The following is a 17,940-nucleotide window of genomic DNA, read 5'->3' on the forward strand; positions in this document are numbered from 1 at the left end:
ATTCCTGGGAAAAATCCAGGAAAGGTCGTACACGAGAAGCTCAAGTGTGACCTCAGAGGAATATAACTAAAAACAGGAGTGCTGGAAGGCTTGGCTAAACAAGAAGGGAAGATGATGCATCAGCGAGCACAGAGATGCTGCAAATATATAGAATAAATAAATAAGAGTCATAAAGGAAGTAAAGACAACAGTGTGATCAGACTAAGACTTCCAAAATAAAACAGGAAATTGCTTAACAGACACACAACACTGAATTCCACTTGTGAGTTTAGACTAATTACAGTGAATTACAGCACAGCTAACAGCTAAACAGCTAAACAGCCCTCCAAAAAGCAATAACACCAGTTTTATTGTATTGAATCTGACAGACAAATGATTGTAATAAGTCTGTATTGCAGTTTAACTCAGTTCAAACAAAGGTCACTCTACTTACACTGTAAGTGCAAACAAACTCTTACTATGATAAACTATAAATATTGCAGCTCTCAGTCAGCTGAGCTGTGTGAATAAGTTTTCATCAAGTGTCACGATTTTATGGTGTTTCAGAGAAATCACCCTCTCAGTTATTCCAATTACTCCAAGTGATGAAAGTTTATTCATCATTAAAATTAATAACTGTACATAAAACACTTCATAAACAGTCATTATTGGATTAATCTGAATCAGATTGATGACTTCATTCATGTTCATCAGTTTAACCGTGTACTTTGTGTCTGTGCTCATTTATTTTTTCTTCATTCATTGATGCAAACATGAACTGTAATAATAAATGATTTAAAATGATAATGTTGGTTGAGCTTTTAAACGCAGACAACAAAAACAGCTCCTTATAGCACAGAGTGTGCCTCGTATCAGGGTAAGCACTGATGGTTAGTGCTCACCCTGTTCAACCACGATCCATCATTACTGGAGCAAAGACAAAAGCGCGACTTCATTCTAAGAATTTCTACCTGTGGTTAAAAGTTACAGCAAATAAATGTTGTTTTAAAGGTTTTGTAGTTTTATTTGTATCTTCATTGAAATGCCTCCGTAGCCATGTACAAACCTGTGCTTCTAAATGAATTGGTTCTTACTGTGGGTAGAGAAAATTGTCCCCTTGTATCTTGATAATAATGTATGCTTCAGCATAATTCAGCACTATTGTGGGACTGTCGTTTCAATTGCGGCCCTTCACTTACTTTCACGACGGCACTCATCTAAAGCCTAAACGTTTCAGTCTGAAGGAAGAAAGTTTGAGTTTAAAATGATCAGAAATGTGTGGAAGAGAGAAAATATCTCTGTTGCCACTCGAGTTTTACCCTTGCTGACACAAACCCGAAGGGTATTTGTGTCTCCAGCTGGAATCAAACCAGCAACCTTTTACTTGCCAATTAAATGTGTTAAGAGCTACACCATCAGAGTCACACAGTGGTGAAAACTCTCGGGAATTTTGTCTTTTTAATTCAGATTATTGAAGAATTTGTTGAAAAGGTAAAACAAAAGAGCAGCAAAATAATAAAATCATAATATATTTTTATATAAAGCTGTTTTTTTCCCCTCTCATTTATGTCCAGGTGACAAAATTGACACTTGACAGTTGGCTTGTTGCTGTTTCAATTTTAAATCATGTGTTAATGCAAAGTGACAAGTGGCCCCATTAAGTAGAGTTTACACTCTAACACCTTTTTTGGCTTGATTCTGTTTTTTTAATTAATTAATAACTTCAGCCTCTATGATGTGCTTTATTTTTATAATCTTGACTTTTAGGTTGTTAAATTTCCTTAAAAAGATTTCTTTGTGAAGTAAAAGAAGCTGGGAAGCTAATTAGCAGTGATGTGTTAGAGGTGTGCGTTTGTTTTTGGACTAATTTGTGTCTGTGTGTTTCCTCTGTGTCATGTATGATCTGTGTGGTTGCTTTAATGATATTCTTCTTCTCCTCCTTCTTGCGTGCGTGCGCTTCAGTGTCAGATGGCGAGCACACCACGCCCGAGCTGGACTTTGCCGTCCTGCTGCTGACAAACCACCAGCAGCCGCCGGTGTTTCAGGTTCTGGACCCTCTGCTGGAGGTCAGCGTCAGAGGACAAGCTGCCATCGGTAAGATTATATAAACGCAAAAACAGGCTCGTACAAAAACTATTTAAGAAGAGAACTTGTTGAGGGCCGGCTGTTCATGCTCCTAACTCTTCTCCATTTCTGTGGCGCATGCAGGCGGTCAGCAGCTGGCCGTGAGCGACGTTGACACGGCTCCAGATGAGCTGGAGTTCGAGGTGGTAGAAGCTCCCGTCCATGGAGAGCTGATAAAGACTGACGGCAACACAAAGATTCGCATGACTAATGGTAAAGTACAACACAAACAGAAGCTTGGCCACCTGCTTAAGAAGAAAGAATATTTTTGTGGCCTCAAAAATGTAGTTATTGTCAGTTTTTTTTGTCCTCACGTCTTCTTTTTCCCTGCTTGTATAACCGCGTCTCTGGTGGAAAGGTAACAGAAAAGCAGGAGGACTAAAATCAACACATGAAACTACAGTTGTAACATCCACATTTCCTCCGTCTTTTCAGGTGACACCTTCACTTTCAGCGACGTCACCCGCAATGTCCTGCTCTACCACCACTCCGGGCTCTCCACCCAAGATGATGCCATCACCTTCTCAGTTAGCGACGGTATCTCCATGGCTGCCACAGTAGTGCAGGTGGTGGTTCTAGGCGCTGGAGGCAGCGGGCCACAGCAGGACCCCATCGCCACGCTCTCGCTGGAAGTGGGCGAGAAAAGCAGCACTGTCATCAGACGCTCACACCTGGCTTACACGGTGAGTTAGGAGAGCTGCGTGCCAGTGAGAGTGTTTAGTGTTTGAATTACGCTGAGCTTTGGTTTATGTATTACACAAGTGTCATGGGGTCTTGTGTGGAAAAGAGAGGTTGTGCAGGCAGGTTCAGAAAGATATAATATTAAAAAGAAAGACATGGTGTACAGAAGAAGAAGAAGAAAAAGGAGAAGAATACATATGGTGATGCAGGAAAGTGGAAAAGAAGCGAAACACGGAGCATGACTAAAAAAGGATTTAAAAAAATCCAAGCAGCAGGGAACACACCAAACATGCATGAAAATCCACAGTAGGATCTGATAATGGGCTGTCCCCAGGCTGTGTCGCGTCCTGGTTTGGGCTCGGCGGTCGGAGCTGATTGCACCCACTCGAAACTATGCTCGCAGTTCTGTGAGACATGAGCCAGCAAATGCATATTGCACGAGCTATGGTTCGAATAGATGATTTTAGGGCCTTTCCGGGCCTGTTTGCTGCTTCTGTGGCCTGGTGCTATCTTTCAAAGTCCAGCTGTCCATCCCTATATCAGCCCTAGAATAGACAGGCATAGGCACTCAATGATGGAGAGACATATTCAGCTTATTTTCAGCTCCATATTTTTATTTTTGGACTCCATTGGAGAAACTTTGCATCGTTCACAGTTTAAAATCATCTTCATTTATCTTGCTAGTACATGCCTGTGCTACAGTATGGTTTGATGTGGTTGCATAGAGAAAAATAAAAAATATAGGTGAGTGTTGTTGTATATATAAATAAAGAATACACTTATGTGTTTTTCTTAGTTTAAAAACAATCAGCCAATTTGTGTGTCTCTCTTGCAAGGCTGAGGTTTTGCTGAACTATACAAATGTCATTTTAGTTCATTGCTAAGTGGTTGCCAGGCAACATGAAGGCCTTATATCATTTATCTCATAACATCCCAGTTTTGTGGAAATAAATGAGATGTTATTGTTGTGAAATTAAAATATGAAGCCTTTATAAAGCTACATGCTGATGGACAACCCGATGATTTTATAACGTGTGATATAGATAAGAATCTTCAGGGGCCTGAGATGTACCTGACTGTTAGTCGATCCACTGACTGATACAAGCTTTAAACCCCGTCTTCCTTTAAAGCTACAAGTCAGCTTTGATGTGACTGGGTGACCCTTATTTAATAAACAGAGCCAAGTTCTTATTGACGCCTACAGTATAGGTAAGGTTAGTTTTCTTTAGCAGGCTTCCAAAAAATTACCAATCCCAAAACCAAACCTGGATATATTAGAGAGAACCCATGTCTGTATGGGTTCTCTCCAGGTACTCCAACTTCCTCATGCAGTCCAATGACATGCATGGGGTTGGATCACAGCAGGTGGTGATTCTAAATTACCAGCATGTGTGAATAGTTGTCTATCTTTATGTGATAGCCCTGTAAAAGATTGGTGAAGGGAAGGCTCCAACCTCCCAGGTACCCTTAATTGGATAAGCAGAGGATGGATGCGCAACACCATCCAAGGGCCGGGGGTGACCGGAGGAAGATAGGCAATGTTTTATACATTTTATCCTATGTGTGTGACATGAGGGAAATTTTACAGCACAGAATAATTTTGTGAATAAAGAGTTGTAGGTGAGACTTGCTGTTTTCATTTTAAGTACAGTATCACTAAAGTCTGTTTGGTCCCTCAGGATGACTCATCTCCAGATGACCAGATTCGACTCCAGCTGGTGTCGGTGCCAATGTACGGCATCCTGACCAGGAGCCAGTCCCAGCAGGAGCACCAGGAGCTGAGGGAGTACTCCTCCTTCACAATGGAGGACATCAATAAGCACAGGATCAGGTATGGGTAGCAACAGCTACTCGGTGGGACTAGTTAAGACGTTTAAAATCCTCCAGACAACGAGGACAGCATTTAGTAAATGTTGCGATGGTGTGTTTTTATGTGACCTGTGAAGCACTTTACCCCACCTCAAAGACACGGGTGTTTAATTACGGCTTTCTGTGAAGGTTTAAATGTTTCTTCAGAGACTTACAAAACTGTAATATCAGTATAACATCTGCACTTGAACTAAAAATGACTTTCAAAAACCCTCGGTTGTCCCCAGAAGCAGTCAGTGAAAATGCGATAAAGATTCACAAAGCTCGATGGGAGTCTACAAAAAATGTTAATATTTTTATTAACGGCTGCCTCACGGCGACAGCGTTTGAGTAACTAGGAGTAGTTATATGTAAAAGCTGAGGTCTTATCACCTTCACCTGCAGGCCTGCTGTGGTTTCATCTATTTTTATTGGGTTGAGTCAGTTTTTTTTAAATTTGGCACATTGAAAACAACATGGAGTGAGGTAATATCTGTTCATCCAGTATACACAAGCACACACGATAAACATAAATGAAATTAAAGAAAAACATATTTTAAAAAAAGAAAGCAAAAATGACAACAATAAAAATAATGAATAGATGCTTAGACTGGTTTTCAATAGCAGGCAGGATTCACATTCTCGAACAAGCAGTGGCTCAGAGCCACTTGGGTTCGGACTTACTTAGATGTTGAGGTGTTATGGGTTCAACCAGAAGGCAAGCATGGGGCAGACACAGGACCTGCTGGGGAGAAAAAGTCTTTCTGCCAGTTGGGAACATTTTGGTGTCGCCCTGGAAGTGCTGGAGGTGGTGGCATTGGACAGTGAGGCATCTGCATCACTCGTTGGACTGCTGAGCTGGATAAGCAGTAGAAAATTGACTGAGTGGGGGTAGAAAAAATTTAAAGAAATAAAGAAAAAGCTTATACCCTTTTGGTTTTTAGGTGAGAGGAGGAGGTTTTTAAGTCTCTAATAAAGAGGCAGCTGTAAAGGAATAGCCTGGTGTCGAGGCCACTCTGTGCAATAAAACACCGTCTCGGGTTCTTCAGTCTGCAGTCGTACTCACAATCAATTTCTCTGATTGCAGCTCGAGTCAGCGGGAATCACTTTCCCTGTCAGCTTCAAGCTGCAGAAGACGCTGTAACAGCTTGCAGATCCATTTTGCTTTCTTTTAATCCTAATGTTTCTTCTCATGAAATGAGAGCTCCACAGACATTAACCAAAACCCGGCAAGAAAACAAACGTATTAACTGGAAGTTATTCAATAGTCTTTCTCCCGTTGCGTTCAATGAATCAGCCTGTTGGCATTAGCAAAGCCAATTAACTTAGCTCTGATTGTACCTGCAAGTGGTAGTAAGGCCCCTATGAGAGGCACTAAAATGAAGCATAAATATTCACATACTAGCTATTTCATTTCCATAACGCAGCCCCTGATTAGCTGCGGCACGGGCCGATCTCTGAGGGCGAACGTCAAACCGGCTGTATTAGTTTTGTCTCTTTGGTGCTGGCTCTTACAAACAAGAGCTGGGAATTGTTTTAAAAGAATTGAATGGGATTAGAGGAGATTACACTGGCATGGCTTTCAGTTTTATTAGTGCTCTGCAGAGATTAGCAGCTGTATCACTGTGAGAGGGCTAAAGCGAATCTGTGCCAAGTCCTCTATCAATCCACGACTTAACACATAAACAGATAATTATGTACCCATTAAAAGAGAATTATTGTATCAGACAAAATCATTATTAAACACACACTTTAAAGATTAAGAAACCTTTTTCAAGAATTTTTGTAAATGTCAGAGATTTTGATTTAAAGTCTAGCAGCATTTGCATTTGAGTGATTCTCTGAGGGAGGCTTTTCTTCTCGACTTCCTTTGATTATCATGGGAATGGAAAAACAAGACTTTTGTTTCTTTGTTTGGCTTCAGGTCTTTTTTTCCCTTGTATTAGCTCAACTGTTCATCATATATATATATGTATGTATTTAAAAAAAAGATTTATGGTCTAATCTTTATTCCTGTCCTCATCTATGAGGTGGAGCTGTGTATTGTGACCAAATGGCTGCAGTTTCAGATACAGGTGGTGGAAATGATCTTCCTCTAAAAGGCGTCTGGGCTCAGCCTTAGGGCAGTAGGATGGGGAGATTAGTAATTCAAGAAGAGCTCAGAGTTGCAGTGCTGGTACTCCACAATGAAAGGAGCAAGTTGAATTCAGCATCTGACCAGGATGCCTCATTGAAGCCTCCTAGTTGAGGCTCAGAAGAGAGATTTTGTCTCTTGGCTTGTCTGGAAACACCTCCGTGTCCTCCAGAAGAACTAGAGGCGAAGGCTTTTTGCCTCATTAGTAAACCATTAGTAAATCTGGCCATGTGTCTCTCAGCTAAAGGCTAGAGAGAAGGAAATTGGTGCATCTGTGCAACCCAGACCTGGATAAGAAAATGGAAGGATAAATGAAGAAAATAGAAACTGTGATTAAAACAGGTTTTCCATCTGCAGGTACATCACTTCAATAGAGACGGGAAGTCAGCCAGTGACTGATATCTTCCACTTTGTTGTTTATGATGGAGACAACAATCGCCTTGACAACCAGATATGCACCATCACCATCACCTCCGCACCAAGACAGCCGCCGTTGGTCACTGTCCGCAGCAGCATCAAGGTACGCGCACGCTATGTCCTGCATACAAATGTGCAAGTAAGAATCTTACACACTTAACGGAGGTGCACACAGCAGGCCAGCTGAAACAATATTTACCTTTAGTCAGAAGAATATCTTAGGTACAGCATCAAATCATATTTAATGTACCTGTTTTATATTTGAGACAAAAGAAGCGAGAGACTCCTGTCACATGATCTCCATCAGCTCGCTTGAGGGTCTTTGTTTAAAAAATAGCTCCAAATTGAAAGTTGCGTTGATGTCTGCTGGATTTCCTTCATCAACATGTAGCAAATGGCATTTACGTGCCACGATGTTTGAGTATTGTCCTCTGTGAGTGGGAATAACAGATACGTACTCCTCTACTTCTGCTTGCTTTGTTCTGTCCTGCTGAGCTAACTGGACATTCAAGTCCACAAACTACAGGCTCATGGATAAGGGTAAAGGTATGCACTGTCACAGTCCAGGGGCTAATACAAATGCAGCAGAATATGGCATCAGCATGCTTTTATATTTAACACATTCTCCCCTGTGTATGTGTGTGGACATTTGTCAGTCTCATTGTGTTACACTAAAGAAATGTGCACTTCCTGTCTTTCACTGCAAGATAACAATATGATAAGAGAAAGAGCTTTGCATCTGCAGGCTGTACCTGGGATATGATGTCCCTCCACAAATTCCACCCTTCATCAAGGATACGAAGTCAAATCTCGCCCCAAGAAATGTCTCGTTCTTGGATCTATTTATTTCATGGCTGTGTGGGGAGAAACTCATTTTCTGGGTCAGCCAATACACCTCAAAGTGGGACCTCTTCCGTGGTTTCACAGCTTGTCTTGTTTCTGGGTAAATTAAAAGAATACAATAAAGGTAGAAAAGAGAAAACTCCTCACGGAGCACTAAATAATTTAACATCTACTGTCTACTCATCCTTCAAGGGTCTTGTAAAGATTTGAATTCCCAGTTTTTGTGAGTTTTTAATCATGTTCAAATGCAGAAAGGGGATTTGTTTTTCTGGAGTTGAGATTCTGATTTTTTTTACGAGCCCACTCTGAGTTTTCTCAGAGCTTTAAATATATAATATGATTAAAATATTAAACAGACTATATTGTAGTAACTATACTTTAGACTCAAGTGAGAAAACTAGGATCTCCCAATTAAATAATTTATTTTTGCTTATTATCCATGTCTAGGTCGAGGAAGGCGGTCGCGTGCAGCTGTCTACCAATGACATCACAGTGTCAGATGTGGACACGCCCCCGAAGGACCTGCTGATTTGGCTTGTCAGCCCTCCTAAATATGGTTTTATTGAGAACACCAGGAGAGGTGAGAAGTGCCTGTGTGACGGGATGCAGATATTTTGGAGTGTGGTCACTGTTGCAGGAAGCTGAATTGACTTTGGCTCATGATGTGACAAACTGCAACTGTTACTCTGAATAATTTTCACATTTCAATTTGCGTCACATTCCTGTGCACACAATGCCGGGTGAATTCCCCGCGGTACCAGTGCCATCTGTCTCGGCTTGATTGTGCTGTGGATTAGAGCCGCCAGATAGCCAGGTACAGATGGGGCAATTGTTGAAGTTTCACAATGTTGAGGCTCACTCAACTACTGCTGCTCTTTCTTCTGCTCCCGAGAGGAAGCGCTTGGAAAAATGAAAAAGGTGACAAGAGTTGAAGAGGAACTGATTCCCTCTGGGGAAACTGTAACATTGCAAGTGCAGAAGCTGAAACAACATGAAATGAAATAGATATAAACACAGTAGGAAGAAAAGTCATATTGAGAATGAATAATGAAAATGGTATATCTTGCTGTAATTGTAATTTTGGTCTATATATAAAAAATAGACAGAACGGTGATGTCAGCCACTGGATTGTGAAGCCTCGTTTTTAGTATTTTGGCTGTTACCATCTTGTTTTTGGCTTTCTTCTTTTTTCAGCCAGAAGAAATCATGCTTGTATGCAGATGTGACATTATGAGCCCACATTAGCAAGAACAGGTTGTAATCAAAGCTGGGCGTAGCTTAGGGAAAAGTGAATCTTATGCTTTCTTCTCTTTCTGATGGCCAAGGTGACTTCTCTGGTTGCAAAGACAATTATGGATGTAAGGAAGTTGGCTGCTTTAATCCAAACTCTCAGTAAACATTTTCCTGATGAGCGTATGGTCTCAGTCTCTAGTTTTAGAATGATGTGTATTTTATAAAATATGGTTCCGATTAGTGTCCAAAAACATGATACAGCAGGGTGGGACTACCTTGTGATTTAAAAGTTATTATATGATCTGACCTACACGCCTCAGTCACCCAGGCTTAGAGACAGATTGGCAACCCCCTGGCAATATCTGGTCACTAGGGAGAAATATGTATTTCCTGAGCAATCAGTCTTACTGCTTCAACCAACATGTTTCAAAAGGTACAACTTTAGTGTTGAAGGGGAATATTCTGTGTTTCTGAAGCCTTAACAAGCACATCCTCACACTATTTGGGTCTAAGCAGAGCCTTTAAATAAAAGATGATCTATTGGTTTGGGACATATTTTAAAGCTTCAGCATTTAGGTTATTATTTAAATTATTAAAGTTAAATTATAGCTGACACTATCAACCCTGCTCATCATGCCCACGTGCAGCACGATGGTTAGCACTGTTGCCTCACAGCAAGAAGGTCCTGAATTCAATTCCACCAGGGTCTTTCTTTGTGGAGTTTGCATGTTCTTCTCGTGTTTGTGTGGGTTCACCCCGGGTATTCCAGCTTCCTCCCACAGTCCAAAGACATGGAGTTAGTGGGGATAGGTTAATTGGAAACTCTAAATTACCCATGTCTTTGTCTATGTGTTAGTCCTGCGACTGTCCAGGGTGTCCCAAGACAGCTGGGATTGTCTCCAGCCCCCCTGTGACCCTGAAAAGGATAAGCGGATGGGAATGGAATGGAATGGACTATCAACCTTGGTTAGAGAGCTGCATCCATGTGCTGTGTGACACGGTTGCTGTTTATCTTTGACAGACTCAATGAAAGCATCTGGAGTTGCATGATCTGCACCATTCAGGATATCGACTGCATGCAAAACCCGCAGTAAATGACCTGAATACTGCAATGCATTTAGAAAACATGGATTTACTCCATGGGATACACAGAATAAGGCAGTGAGTGAAAACTCCAAATCCAAGAAGAAACCTTTGTAAAAATAAAATCTCATTAAAACCAGTAAATCGTATCATATTGTTGGTCGGATTTTAGCAGTTAAGAGCAGAAAATCATCATACTGATCTGCATATGTAAAGAAACTGTTCATTTTTAATGGGTGTGCAGCCATAGTTGTAACAATAATAAGATAATTAGGGGCGATCGTGGCTCAAGAGTTGGGAGTTCGCCTTGTAATCGGAAGGTTGCCGGTTCGAGCCCCGGCTTGGACAGTTTCGGTCGTTGTGTCCTTGGGCGAGACACTTCACCCGTTGCCTACTGGTGGTGGTCAGAGGGCCCGGTGGCGCCAGTGTCCGGCAGCCTCGCCTCTGTCAGTGCGCCCCAGGGTGGCTGTGGCTATAATGTAGCTGCCATCACCAGTGTGTGAATGTGTGTGTGAATGGGTGGATGACTGGATGTGTAAAGCGCTTTGGGGTCCTTAGGGACTAGTAAAAGCGCTATACAAATACAGGCCATTTACCTTTTATTTATTTACCATAATTGGCCTTCTCTATTATACATTGTCTGCAGACATAATGAAGGATAAATTTGTGGGGTCAGATATTTATAGTGTCTGCAGCTGTAGATAACCAGCTGGCGCCAATCTTTTCTCTCCGTGTCCCGGCGGCCCGTCCTTGATGGCAGCTGGAGTCGTTGGTATTCAGCAGCATCAGCCAGCGGTGCCGGGTGATGGGATTTCTGCTGTCACCGGGGCACAGGGGAGGCCAGTCAGTGTCACCGTCAGTGTGCTGGCAACAAAACCAACATGCACAGGTTTTTTTAATGTTGATATGCAGATGCACCATCGCACAAAAGACACTGACTTGCATGGTGATGTTGTGCATTTGCATGAATTCAGCAATTCAAAACATGCACATGGAAAAAACAAAAATCTCACAAACAGGCAGTGTTTATGCAGGAAATGGCTTTTCCCTTAACAAAATACATAATAGTTTGGTGATTAGCACAGAGGAAGGCACACGTACTGCAATGCAGTATAGACATTTTCCAATTTGAATTTAAATAATTACTTTAATATAAAGCTGACATGGAAGGAATACGGCCAATCTCATTTTGGCCCCTGAGGTCCTAGAAGGAAAGTAAACAACTCCCAGCCCATCTTTGTCACTCCCCATCTGTTTACATGCCGCTTTGTCTCCTTGTGTTCGTCTTTCTCTGTAGATGTCAGGAGAGGAAATGGAAAGAGACAAAAGTGACTCCCTTCCTGGTTCTGTCGGTGGTTTCTTCCTTTCTTTTTGCCCACCATCACCAGTTGCTGTTCGTAGCAGATTGTCTGATTGTTGGCCTTTTCTGTCTAAAATTATAGTACAGCTGGTTTGGGAATGTCTCCGTGTTCCAGCCCCAGTTGCTCCCCCTGTGTAAGACTCAGATAAGTAGCAGAAAACGGATGGATTATTCTGATTACTCACTCCCATGATTATTTAAACTCCTTAGATCAGCGGTCCCCAACCCCCGGGCCACGGACCGGTACCGGGCCGAGAGAGTTGAGGCTCAGGTGTGAAATTTGTGATTTTCAGTGTTTTTATCATCTCCTGTGTCTTATTTTGAAAGAAATATTTACCACCATAGTTACCATAGCAACCAGAGAGCATTAAGGGCAGAGAGGAGGATGTTACTCTTAATGTTGTCGGCGCATTTCAGGAGGACGCTGCTAATAAAGTTACACAATTACACAGTGAAATCGCGTTTATTATCATATTTACAAAATACATATCTCACGCATTCAGATATCGGTAAGGTCCAAGGTAGGGCACACCTGCTTACACTTACAGGTGCGCTGGCACTGGCAGCCGCTCTGAGTTGAACTAGACCTGAACTATCTGTGGTGTTGGTGCCCATTGGGCCATTTTATCTGTGTAATACTACGATCTGCTTTGTAGTACAACCGGATACCTGTGAACGAGATAGGAACCATAAACTGCCGTGTGCATGACCCATTTTCTTATTTTCATCATCGAACAAGAGTAAATGCCCCACATCATCTAGGATGGATCATAATCGTGCTTTTGAGTCCAGCATTAAAAGAGAAGTAGGGATGGAATATAGTAATTCAGATCCCATTAGTGTAGAATCATCTGTAACTATAATTAATCCTAAAATAAAATTAATTAAATTTAATAAAAAACAATTCTGGGATTAATATTCCAGCCTGCTAACTCCCTGCATCACGTTCCTGAACAACTGGATCTGTTTTCGACCCACATTCCTTTTCAGAGCCTTGTTCAGTCGGCGATGCACAGAGATGTCAGTGGCGTGATTGCAGGAGTGGTGCTGTGAATCTGAGATCAGCAGATGCCACGTGTGAGAACAGAACAACCAAAAGAAATGATTCTGGAAAAATTGTAATTCCCCGGTGGCTTCAGGTGATTTCCTGTTTTGATTACACTTCTGTGAGGGTTCCCGCTCAGATAAGAGGCTCCCGATGCTCACCGTAAAACAGGCAGATGAGGCGATGTGATGTGATGCGATTTACTGTTGGGCCTGATTTACACGCATACACTAAAGTAAATACAAGTACACACACACCAGCTATTCCCTCCAGAGCCCTGACTCAGCTCAGTGCGGAGTCATCCGTCTTCTGCAAGAAAGACACTCATACTTTCTCTCAAACTTCAGAGATTTCAAGGTTGATGTTAAGTATTCAAGGCGACTCTCCTTCAACCTGAGGACAGCCAGGTCGTGTCATCACAGCCAAAGTGTGCTTTTCTGGAGAATTGTAAAGACCGTCCATGCATCTAAACTACCAGACAGTTCCGGCTGAAGTCAAATGAAAAGCCTGATGGGACGGAGAAGACAAATATTGCTGTCATTGCAGCTGTCAGAGGATATAAGTGATGGCCTGCTAACTGGTCACCTGAGAGGTTTATGAGTTCTTTGTTGCAGTATAATAAATGTTCCAGTGTAGAAATGGCTTTTTTCAGCGTGTAGCCACAACCGGACGATGCGACAAATCATCATTTTTACACTAAAAGAAAGAATTTAATAAAAAATTTGATTGATTTAATGAATAAAATGATTTTGTGCACTTTGAATTTGAATCAGAATCAGAAAGACTTTATTTATCTCCAAGGGGCAATTAACATAGAACAGAGCAGCATAACGTTGAAGATAAGAACAATAAGAACAGGCAATAAGAGTGAGATAATACATACACAGAATATACGGTAAATACAGTTTAAAATTACACAGTTTAAAATTAAAGTGACTGAGAGGTGAATAAATAACTGTAAGTGACTAAGAGTGAATAAAGTGTCGGTAGTATAAAAAGAGAATCAGAATACTTTATTAATCCCGAAGGAAATTTATGTTTCTGGTGCGGGAAATGGTCTTATCTGCTGGAGTTACAAAGCAGAGTGGCTTTGGGGACAAAGGTGGCTCTCCTGTGCTCTTTGTTTTCTAAATTGCATCTCTTCCTCTGTTCTCTCGTCAATCAGGAAGCTCTGTTGGCGGCTCACATGTCGTCACCCCTGACGTGCCTTTCTCTGTGGAGGACCTTACATCTGGCCATATCTCTTACGTCCAGGAGAGCCAGCTTAAACCTCAAACCAAGCAGGACATCTTCAGCGTCTACATCAGCGACGGGCTCAGTCAGACGGAAGCTTTCAGTGTGGAAATTGACATCCAGGTAAGGAAAAACTAAAAAGCTACTACTACTAAATCTTGCAGTACTATCATTATAAGTGACTTTGATTAATGTATAATTAAGAATGTATTTCAAAATAAAGGAAGTTTGTTTTTCTTTGAAGATTTTGTTTCAACTCTCTTAATTTTTGAAGGTGTTTGTGTTAAATATACTGTTGCACTTTCCTTCATTTCTATGGCAGAAGTAACCACAATGACACAACGCCTTGGTTTGAGAAGCCCCATTTTGCCGTCTTAAGGCATTACTATTTTGTTTGTGTTATTTTTAGCCAAATGTGATGAAGAAGAGGGAGGACAGTTATCAGTTAGCTAGGTTAGCACAGAAATGGTTTTCTTTCTCAGCAAAATTCATTTCTAACCACAGACGTTGCTGCTTAAATAAATAAAAAACTAACTATATCCTTATTGCGTCCATGGGAATTAACAGGGTAAGTCATAGTCAAGTGCTGGTAATCAAATGCACTCGGTTAACTGATCATCAGCAAGTGTGAGCGCCTCTATAATGGTGGATATTTTGGGAGTTTGCTGGTCTGTAGGTGTGTTTAGGAGGAAAGACATCAGCTTATGAATCTAGGAAGAGTTTTAAGGCCATTCCCAAACGTTTCACAAGTAAACAGTTGTCAGGAGTGGACATTCCAACAAATTCACCCATATGCTCAGAAATTACAAAAAACTGAGAGCTCAATCTTACACTACACAGTTAGTATGTTAAATGTTTAAGTTTATGATAGTGTTAAAGTTTACACTCTCAGAAAGACTAGAAATGTTAGCAGGAAAAAGCATTTTCTCTCTAAAGAGACCATCCTGGCATCACGGTTCAGGTTTGCAAAGTTGCATCTGGACGAACCACAAAATCCTTTGATCAGGGGAGACCAGAGCGGAAATGTTTGACCATGATGCACTGCACCACGAGTGAAAACCATCACAGCATATGAGCACAAAGACCTCTTACCAACTGTCAGCTCAGTGGTGGACGGACGATAACTTGGGCTCGTTTTGGACCCAGAGGACCCTGGCACCCTGGACATTGAGTCAGCCATGAATTCATTTGTATACCAAAGTATTTTAGAGTCAAATGTCAGGTCATCTGACTGCTGACAGCTAAAGTTTGGCTTAAAATGACTCGTCTAACATGTCAATAATTTCAAGCACGCCTTTAAAAGCTATTGAATCGTGGTATGTACTTAGTTTTTCACAGGACTGCATAATATTCTAGGTCTGAGGTAAAGTTCACGTCCTTCTGTCTGTCAGTTTCAAACCATTGTTTTATAAGTAACACATTTTTCAGTCTTATGCCTGTAATGCTTCATTTTGGAAACAGTTGCACTTCACCCTGTACCTCCATCAGTCCAAATCACCAAGTTTAATTAGTTTCAGTTAGATAAGTCGCCCCCGTTGATGCTTTCGTTTCTTCAAAAGAAGACGATAAAAGCTTGAAAAAGACCAAAAACACTTTTTAAAAATTGAAGCTGGTGCACACCCATAAAAGTTTGAGCTGATTAAGTGGTGTCTGTGCTGATGAAAAGAGATGAAACAAGGTCTTAACAGCTCCATGCTCTATTAGTAATTTAAAAAAAAAAAAAGGTCTTACTCAGCTTTTGTTTTTCTTTTTTACTGCTGTCCTTGAGCAGCACAGGGCTTCCTCCAAGGAAAAACTGCTATGGCCTCAGGCTGTCCCTGTTTTTTTCTCCTTCATAAACACATAAACAAACTGAGCATCCAAATCCATCACTTAAGCCTGTTTTAGGTCTTGAGTTGGATTGATGGGGCTGTCAGTGAGCTGTTAAGTTTGTTGAGTGTGTGTATTTGAACACGTGACCTGTATATAATAAATCTTTCACGGTGTGTATTAATGTAGAGGTGGTAGTATACAACCCCTGGCAAAAAATATGAAATCCCCACACCAGGAGGACTGCTTCTGCTTTATTACTTTGTTGGCAATAACAAACCACAGATATGTCACAAAACCGTTATATTTAACACCTGAACATTGTGGCTGTGTGAAACAAACCAAACAGAACCACATTGTAATCTGCATTTATAAGACAAAAATCTGAATATGCCAACGAGTCTGCAGTTAAGGGAAAGCCTGCAGACACACCACTTGGCTGACTGAAGGAAAACATCTCCCCAACAAGGGACCTGAAAAGATTATACATCTCTGGTGAAATATGCTGATTATTCCTGGTCACCTGTGTCTAAATTTTTGAGCGAATACAAGCAAAATGTTTGAGTAGACCTTGGAAGATGTCAAAGCATCAGGACAGAAACCAAAAATTGGACCACATCACAAATAAAAATAAAATCAGCAGGAACAGGAGTAATCTGCCATTACTTAAAATAATTTAACAGAAATTGTTTGAGATCTGCTTTGTGAAGCTGGTGTTCTGTTGGTGAGGAACAATGTAGTTATTCCACAAATATTAAAAGATGTCTTTATTTTATTGTCTTTCAGCAGAGTAAAGAGGACAAAGAGCCGGTGGTGTCCGTCAGCAGCATCCATATAGAGGAAAACTCTGGAGTTGTCATCACCAACTCCTCGCTCAGCGTCCACGATCAGGACACACCAGAGAACGAGATCCTCTTCACTATTATCAGAATTCCCAGCTATGGTGAGCACAGACTGCATTGGCCTGTAAAGGCTGTCCTTCAACTGCACCTTTCATTGTTAAGTCTGTCTATCAGAATTCATTTTAAAGCAGCAGATTACTTTCAGCTTACTAAAAACTATTTCTTTCTGTCTATAAGTAATAACCTGTTATTATAAACTACTTTTAGCTGTTGCTCAGTTTACTAGATGTTACTAACTTAGTGCATTTGTCTAGCAGTTAGCTAACAGTTTTCCTTTGCTAATTCATACTGCTAGTTAATAAACTTAAATTTTATTGTTTTAATTATTAGGCAATTTAACTGATAGGTCTCGATTTAGAAAATGTACACAATCTTCTTCATAGCCCTAGCTAACTTTATTGCAATTATTTATCCATTATTTTCAGCTAAAAGCTTGATTTGATTACTCACATGTAGCTAGCTGCTAACGTAGCTAACAGCTGAAGTGATTTATAGCTTTAGCAAGTTTTTTGGCTAAAACTGAGTTCATCTATATAAACTTGACATTTTTATTGCTTTTTGCTCTCTATTATAGAGTGCTCTTGACTCACCCTTCATTTCTTTATGTTTTGCTTCCAAGGAGCAAGATTTTCTTGTATTTTTAAGTGGACTTGAACGGTACTTCTCTGGGCTTCCTAGTGGTTTGTCAAAGTTTTGTTTTTTTTTTTTTGCCATTGGCTGTTTCTTCACTCATTTTCAGTACAGTCCTATTACCTGGCTGTTTTCAGAGGACTGTCTACACATAACAGAGAATTTAGCAAAGAACCAATTTTAAATTGTATCCTTAGAAATCGAAGGTTTTGGTTCAAATCATCTTCGGGATGTACGGAGGAGGCGAGAGGTACAACAGTGACTGTCTACATCTGTCCAGCTCTTTAATGGTTCAGAGCTGCATTTCAGCCAGTGATGTTGGGGATTTTATCAAAATTGGTGGGATTATGAGCCCAAAAAAGTGCAATTAGAACAGTCCCTTTGATTTCAGAATCAGAATACTTTATTAATCCCTGAGGAAATTATGCAATTTTACTGTTACTTAGATAAACAAACAGATGCTTTTGAGATATGTTTAGTTATTCTTCCTCTTAAAGTCCATTTGCTTATTCACCAGTTCATATGGCATCATGTATGTTTTTCAAATATGAAAGCAACAGAGACGCTTCAAAAACAGAATTATGTGTTAACACAGCAGCAACCCAGCAGGTAAACATGG

At 40.8% G+C, this 17,940-nt stretch overlaps 1 protein-coding gene across 1 annotated transcript in view; it reads left to right on the forward strand.

Moving 5' to 3' along the window:
- Window positions 1-17,940, forward strand: part of fras1 (Fraser extracellular matrix complex subunit 1) — a 198,592-nt gene that overhangs the window by 140,010 nt on the left and 40,642 nt on the right. Inside the window, 8 exon segments of the mRNA XM_040003499.1 lie at window positions 1,942-2,073; window positions 2,188-2,316; window positions 2,539-2,786; window positions 4,464-4,615; window positions 7,124-7,286; window positions 8,474-8,606; window positions 13,913-14,103; window positions 16,576-16,732. Coding sequence (XP_039859433.1) covers window positions 1,942-2,073; window positions 2,188-2,316; window positions 2,539-2,786; window positions 4,464-4,615; window positions 7,124-7,286; window positions 8,474-8,606; window positions 13,913-14,103; window positions 16,576-16,732 — 1,305 coding nt within the window.

The sequence above is a fragment of the Simochromis diagramma genome, unplaced genomic scaffold (genome assembly GCF_900408965.1).
Source record: "Simochromis diagramma unplaced genomic scaffold, fSimDia1.1 OVJJ01000583.1, whole genome shotgun sequence".
Classification (NCBI taxonomy): Eukaryota; Metazoa; Chordata; class Actinopteri; order Cichliformes; family Cichlidae; genus Simochromis; species Simochromis diagramma.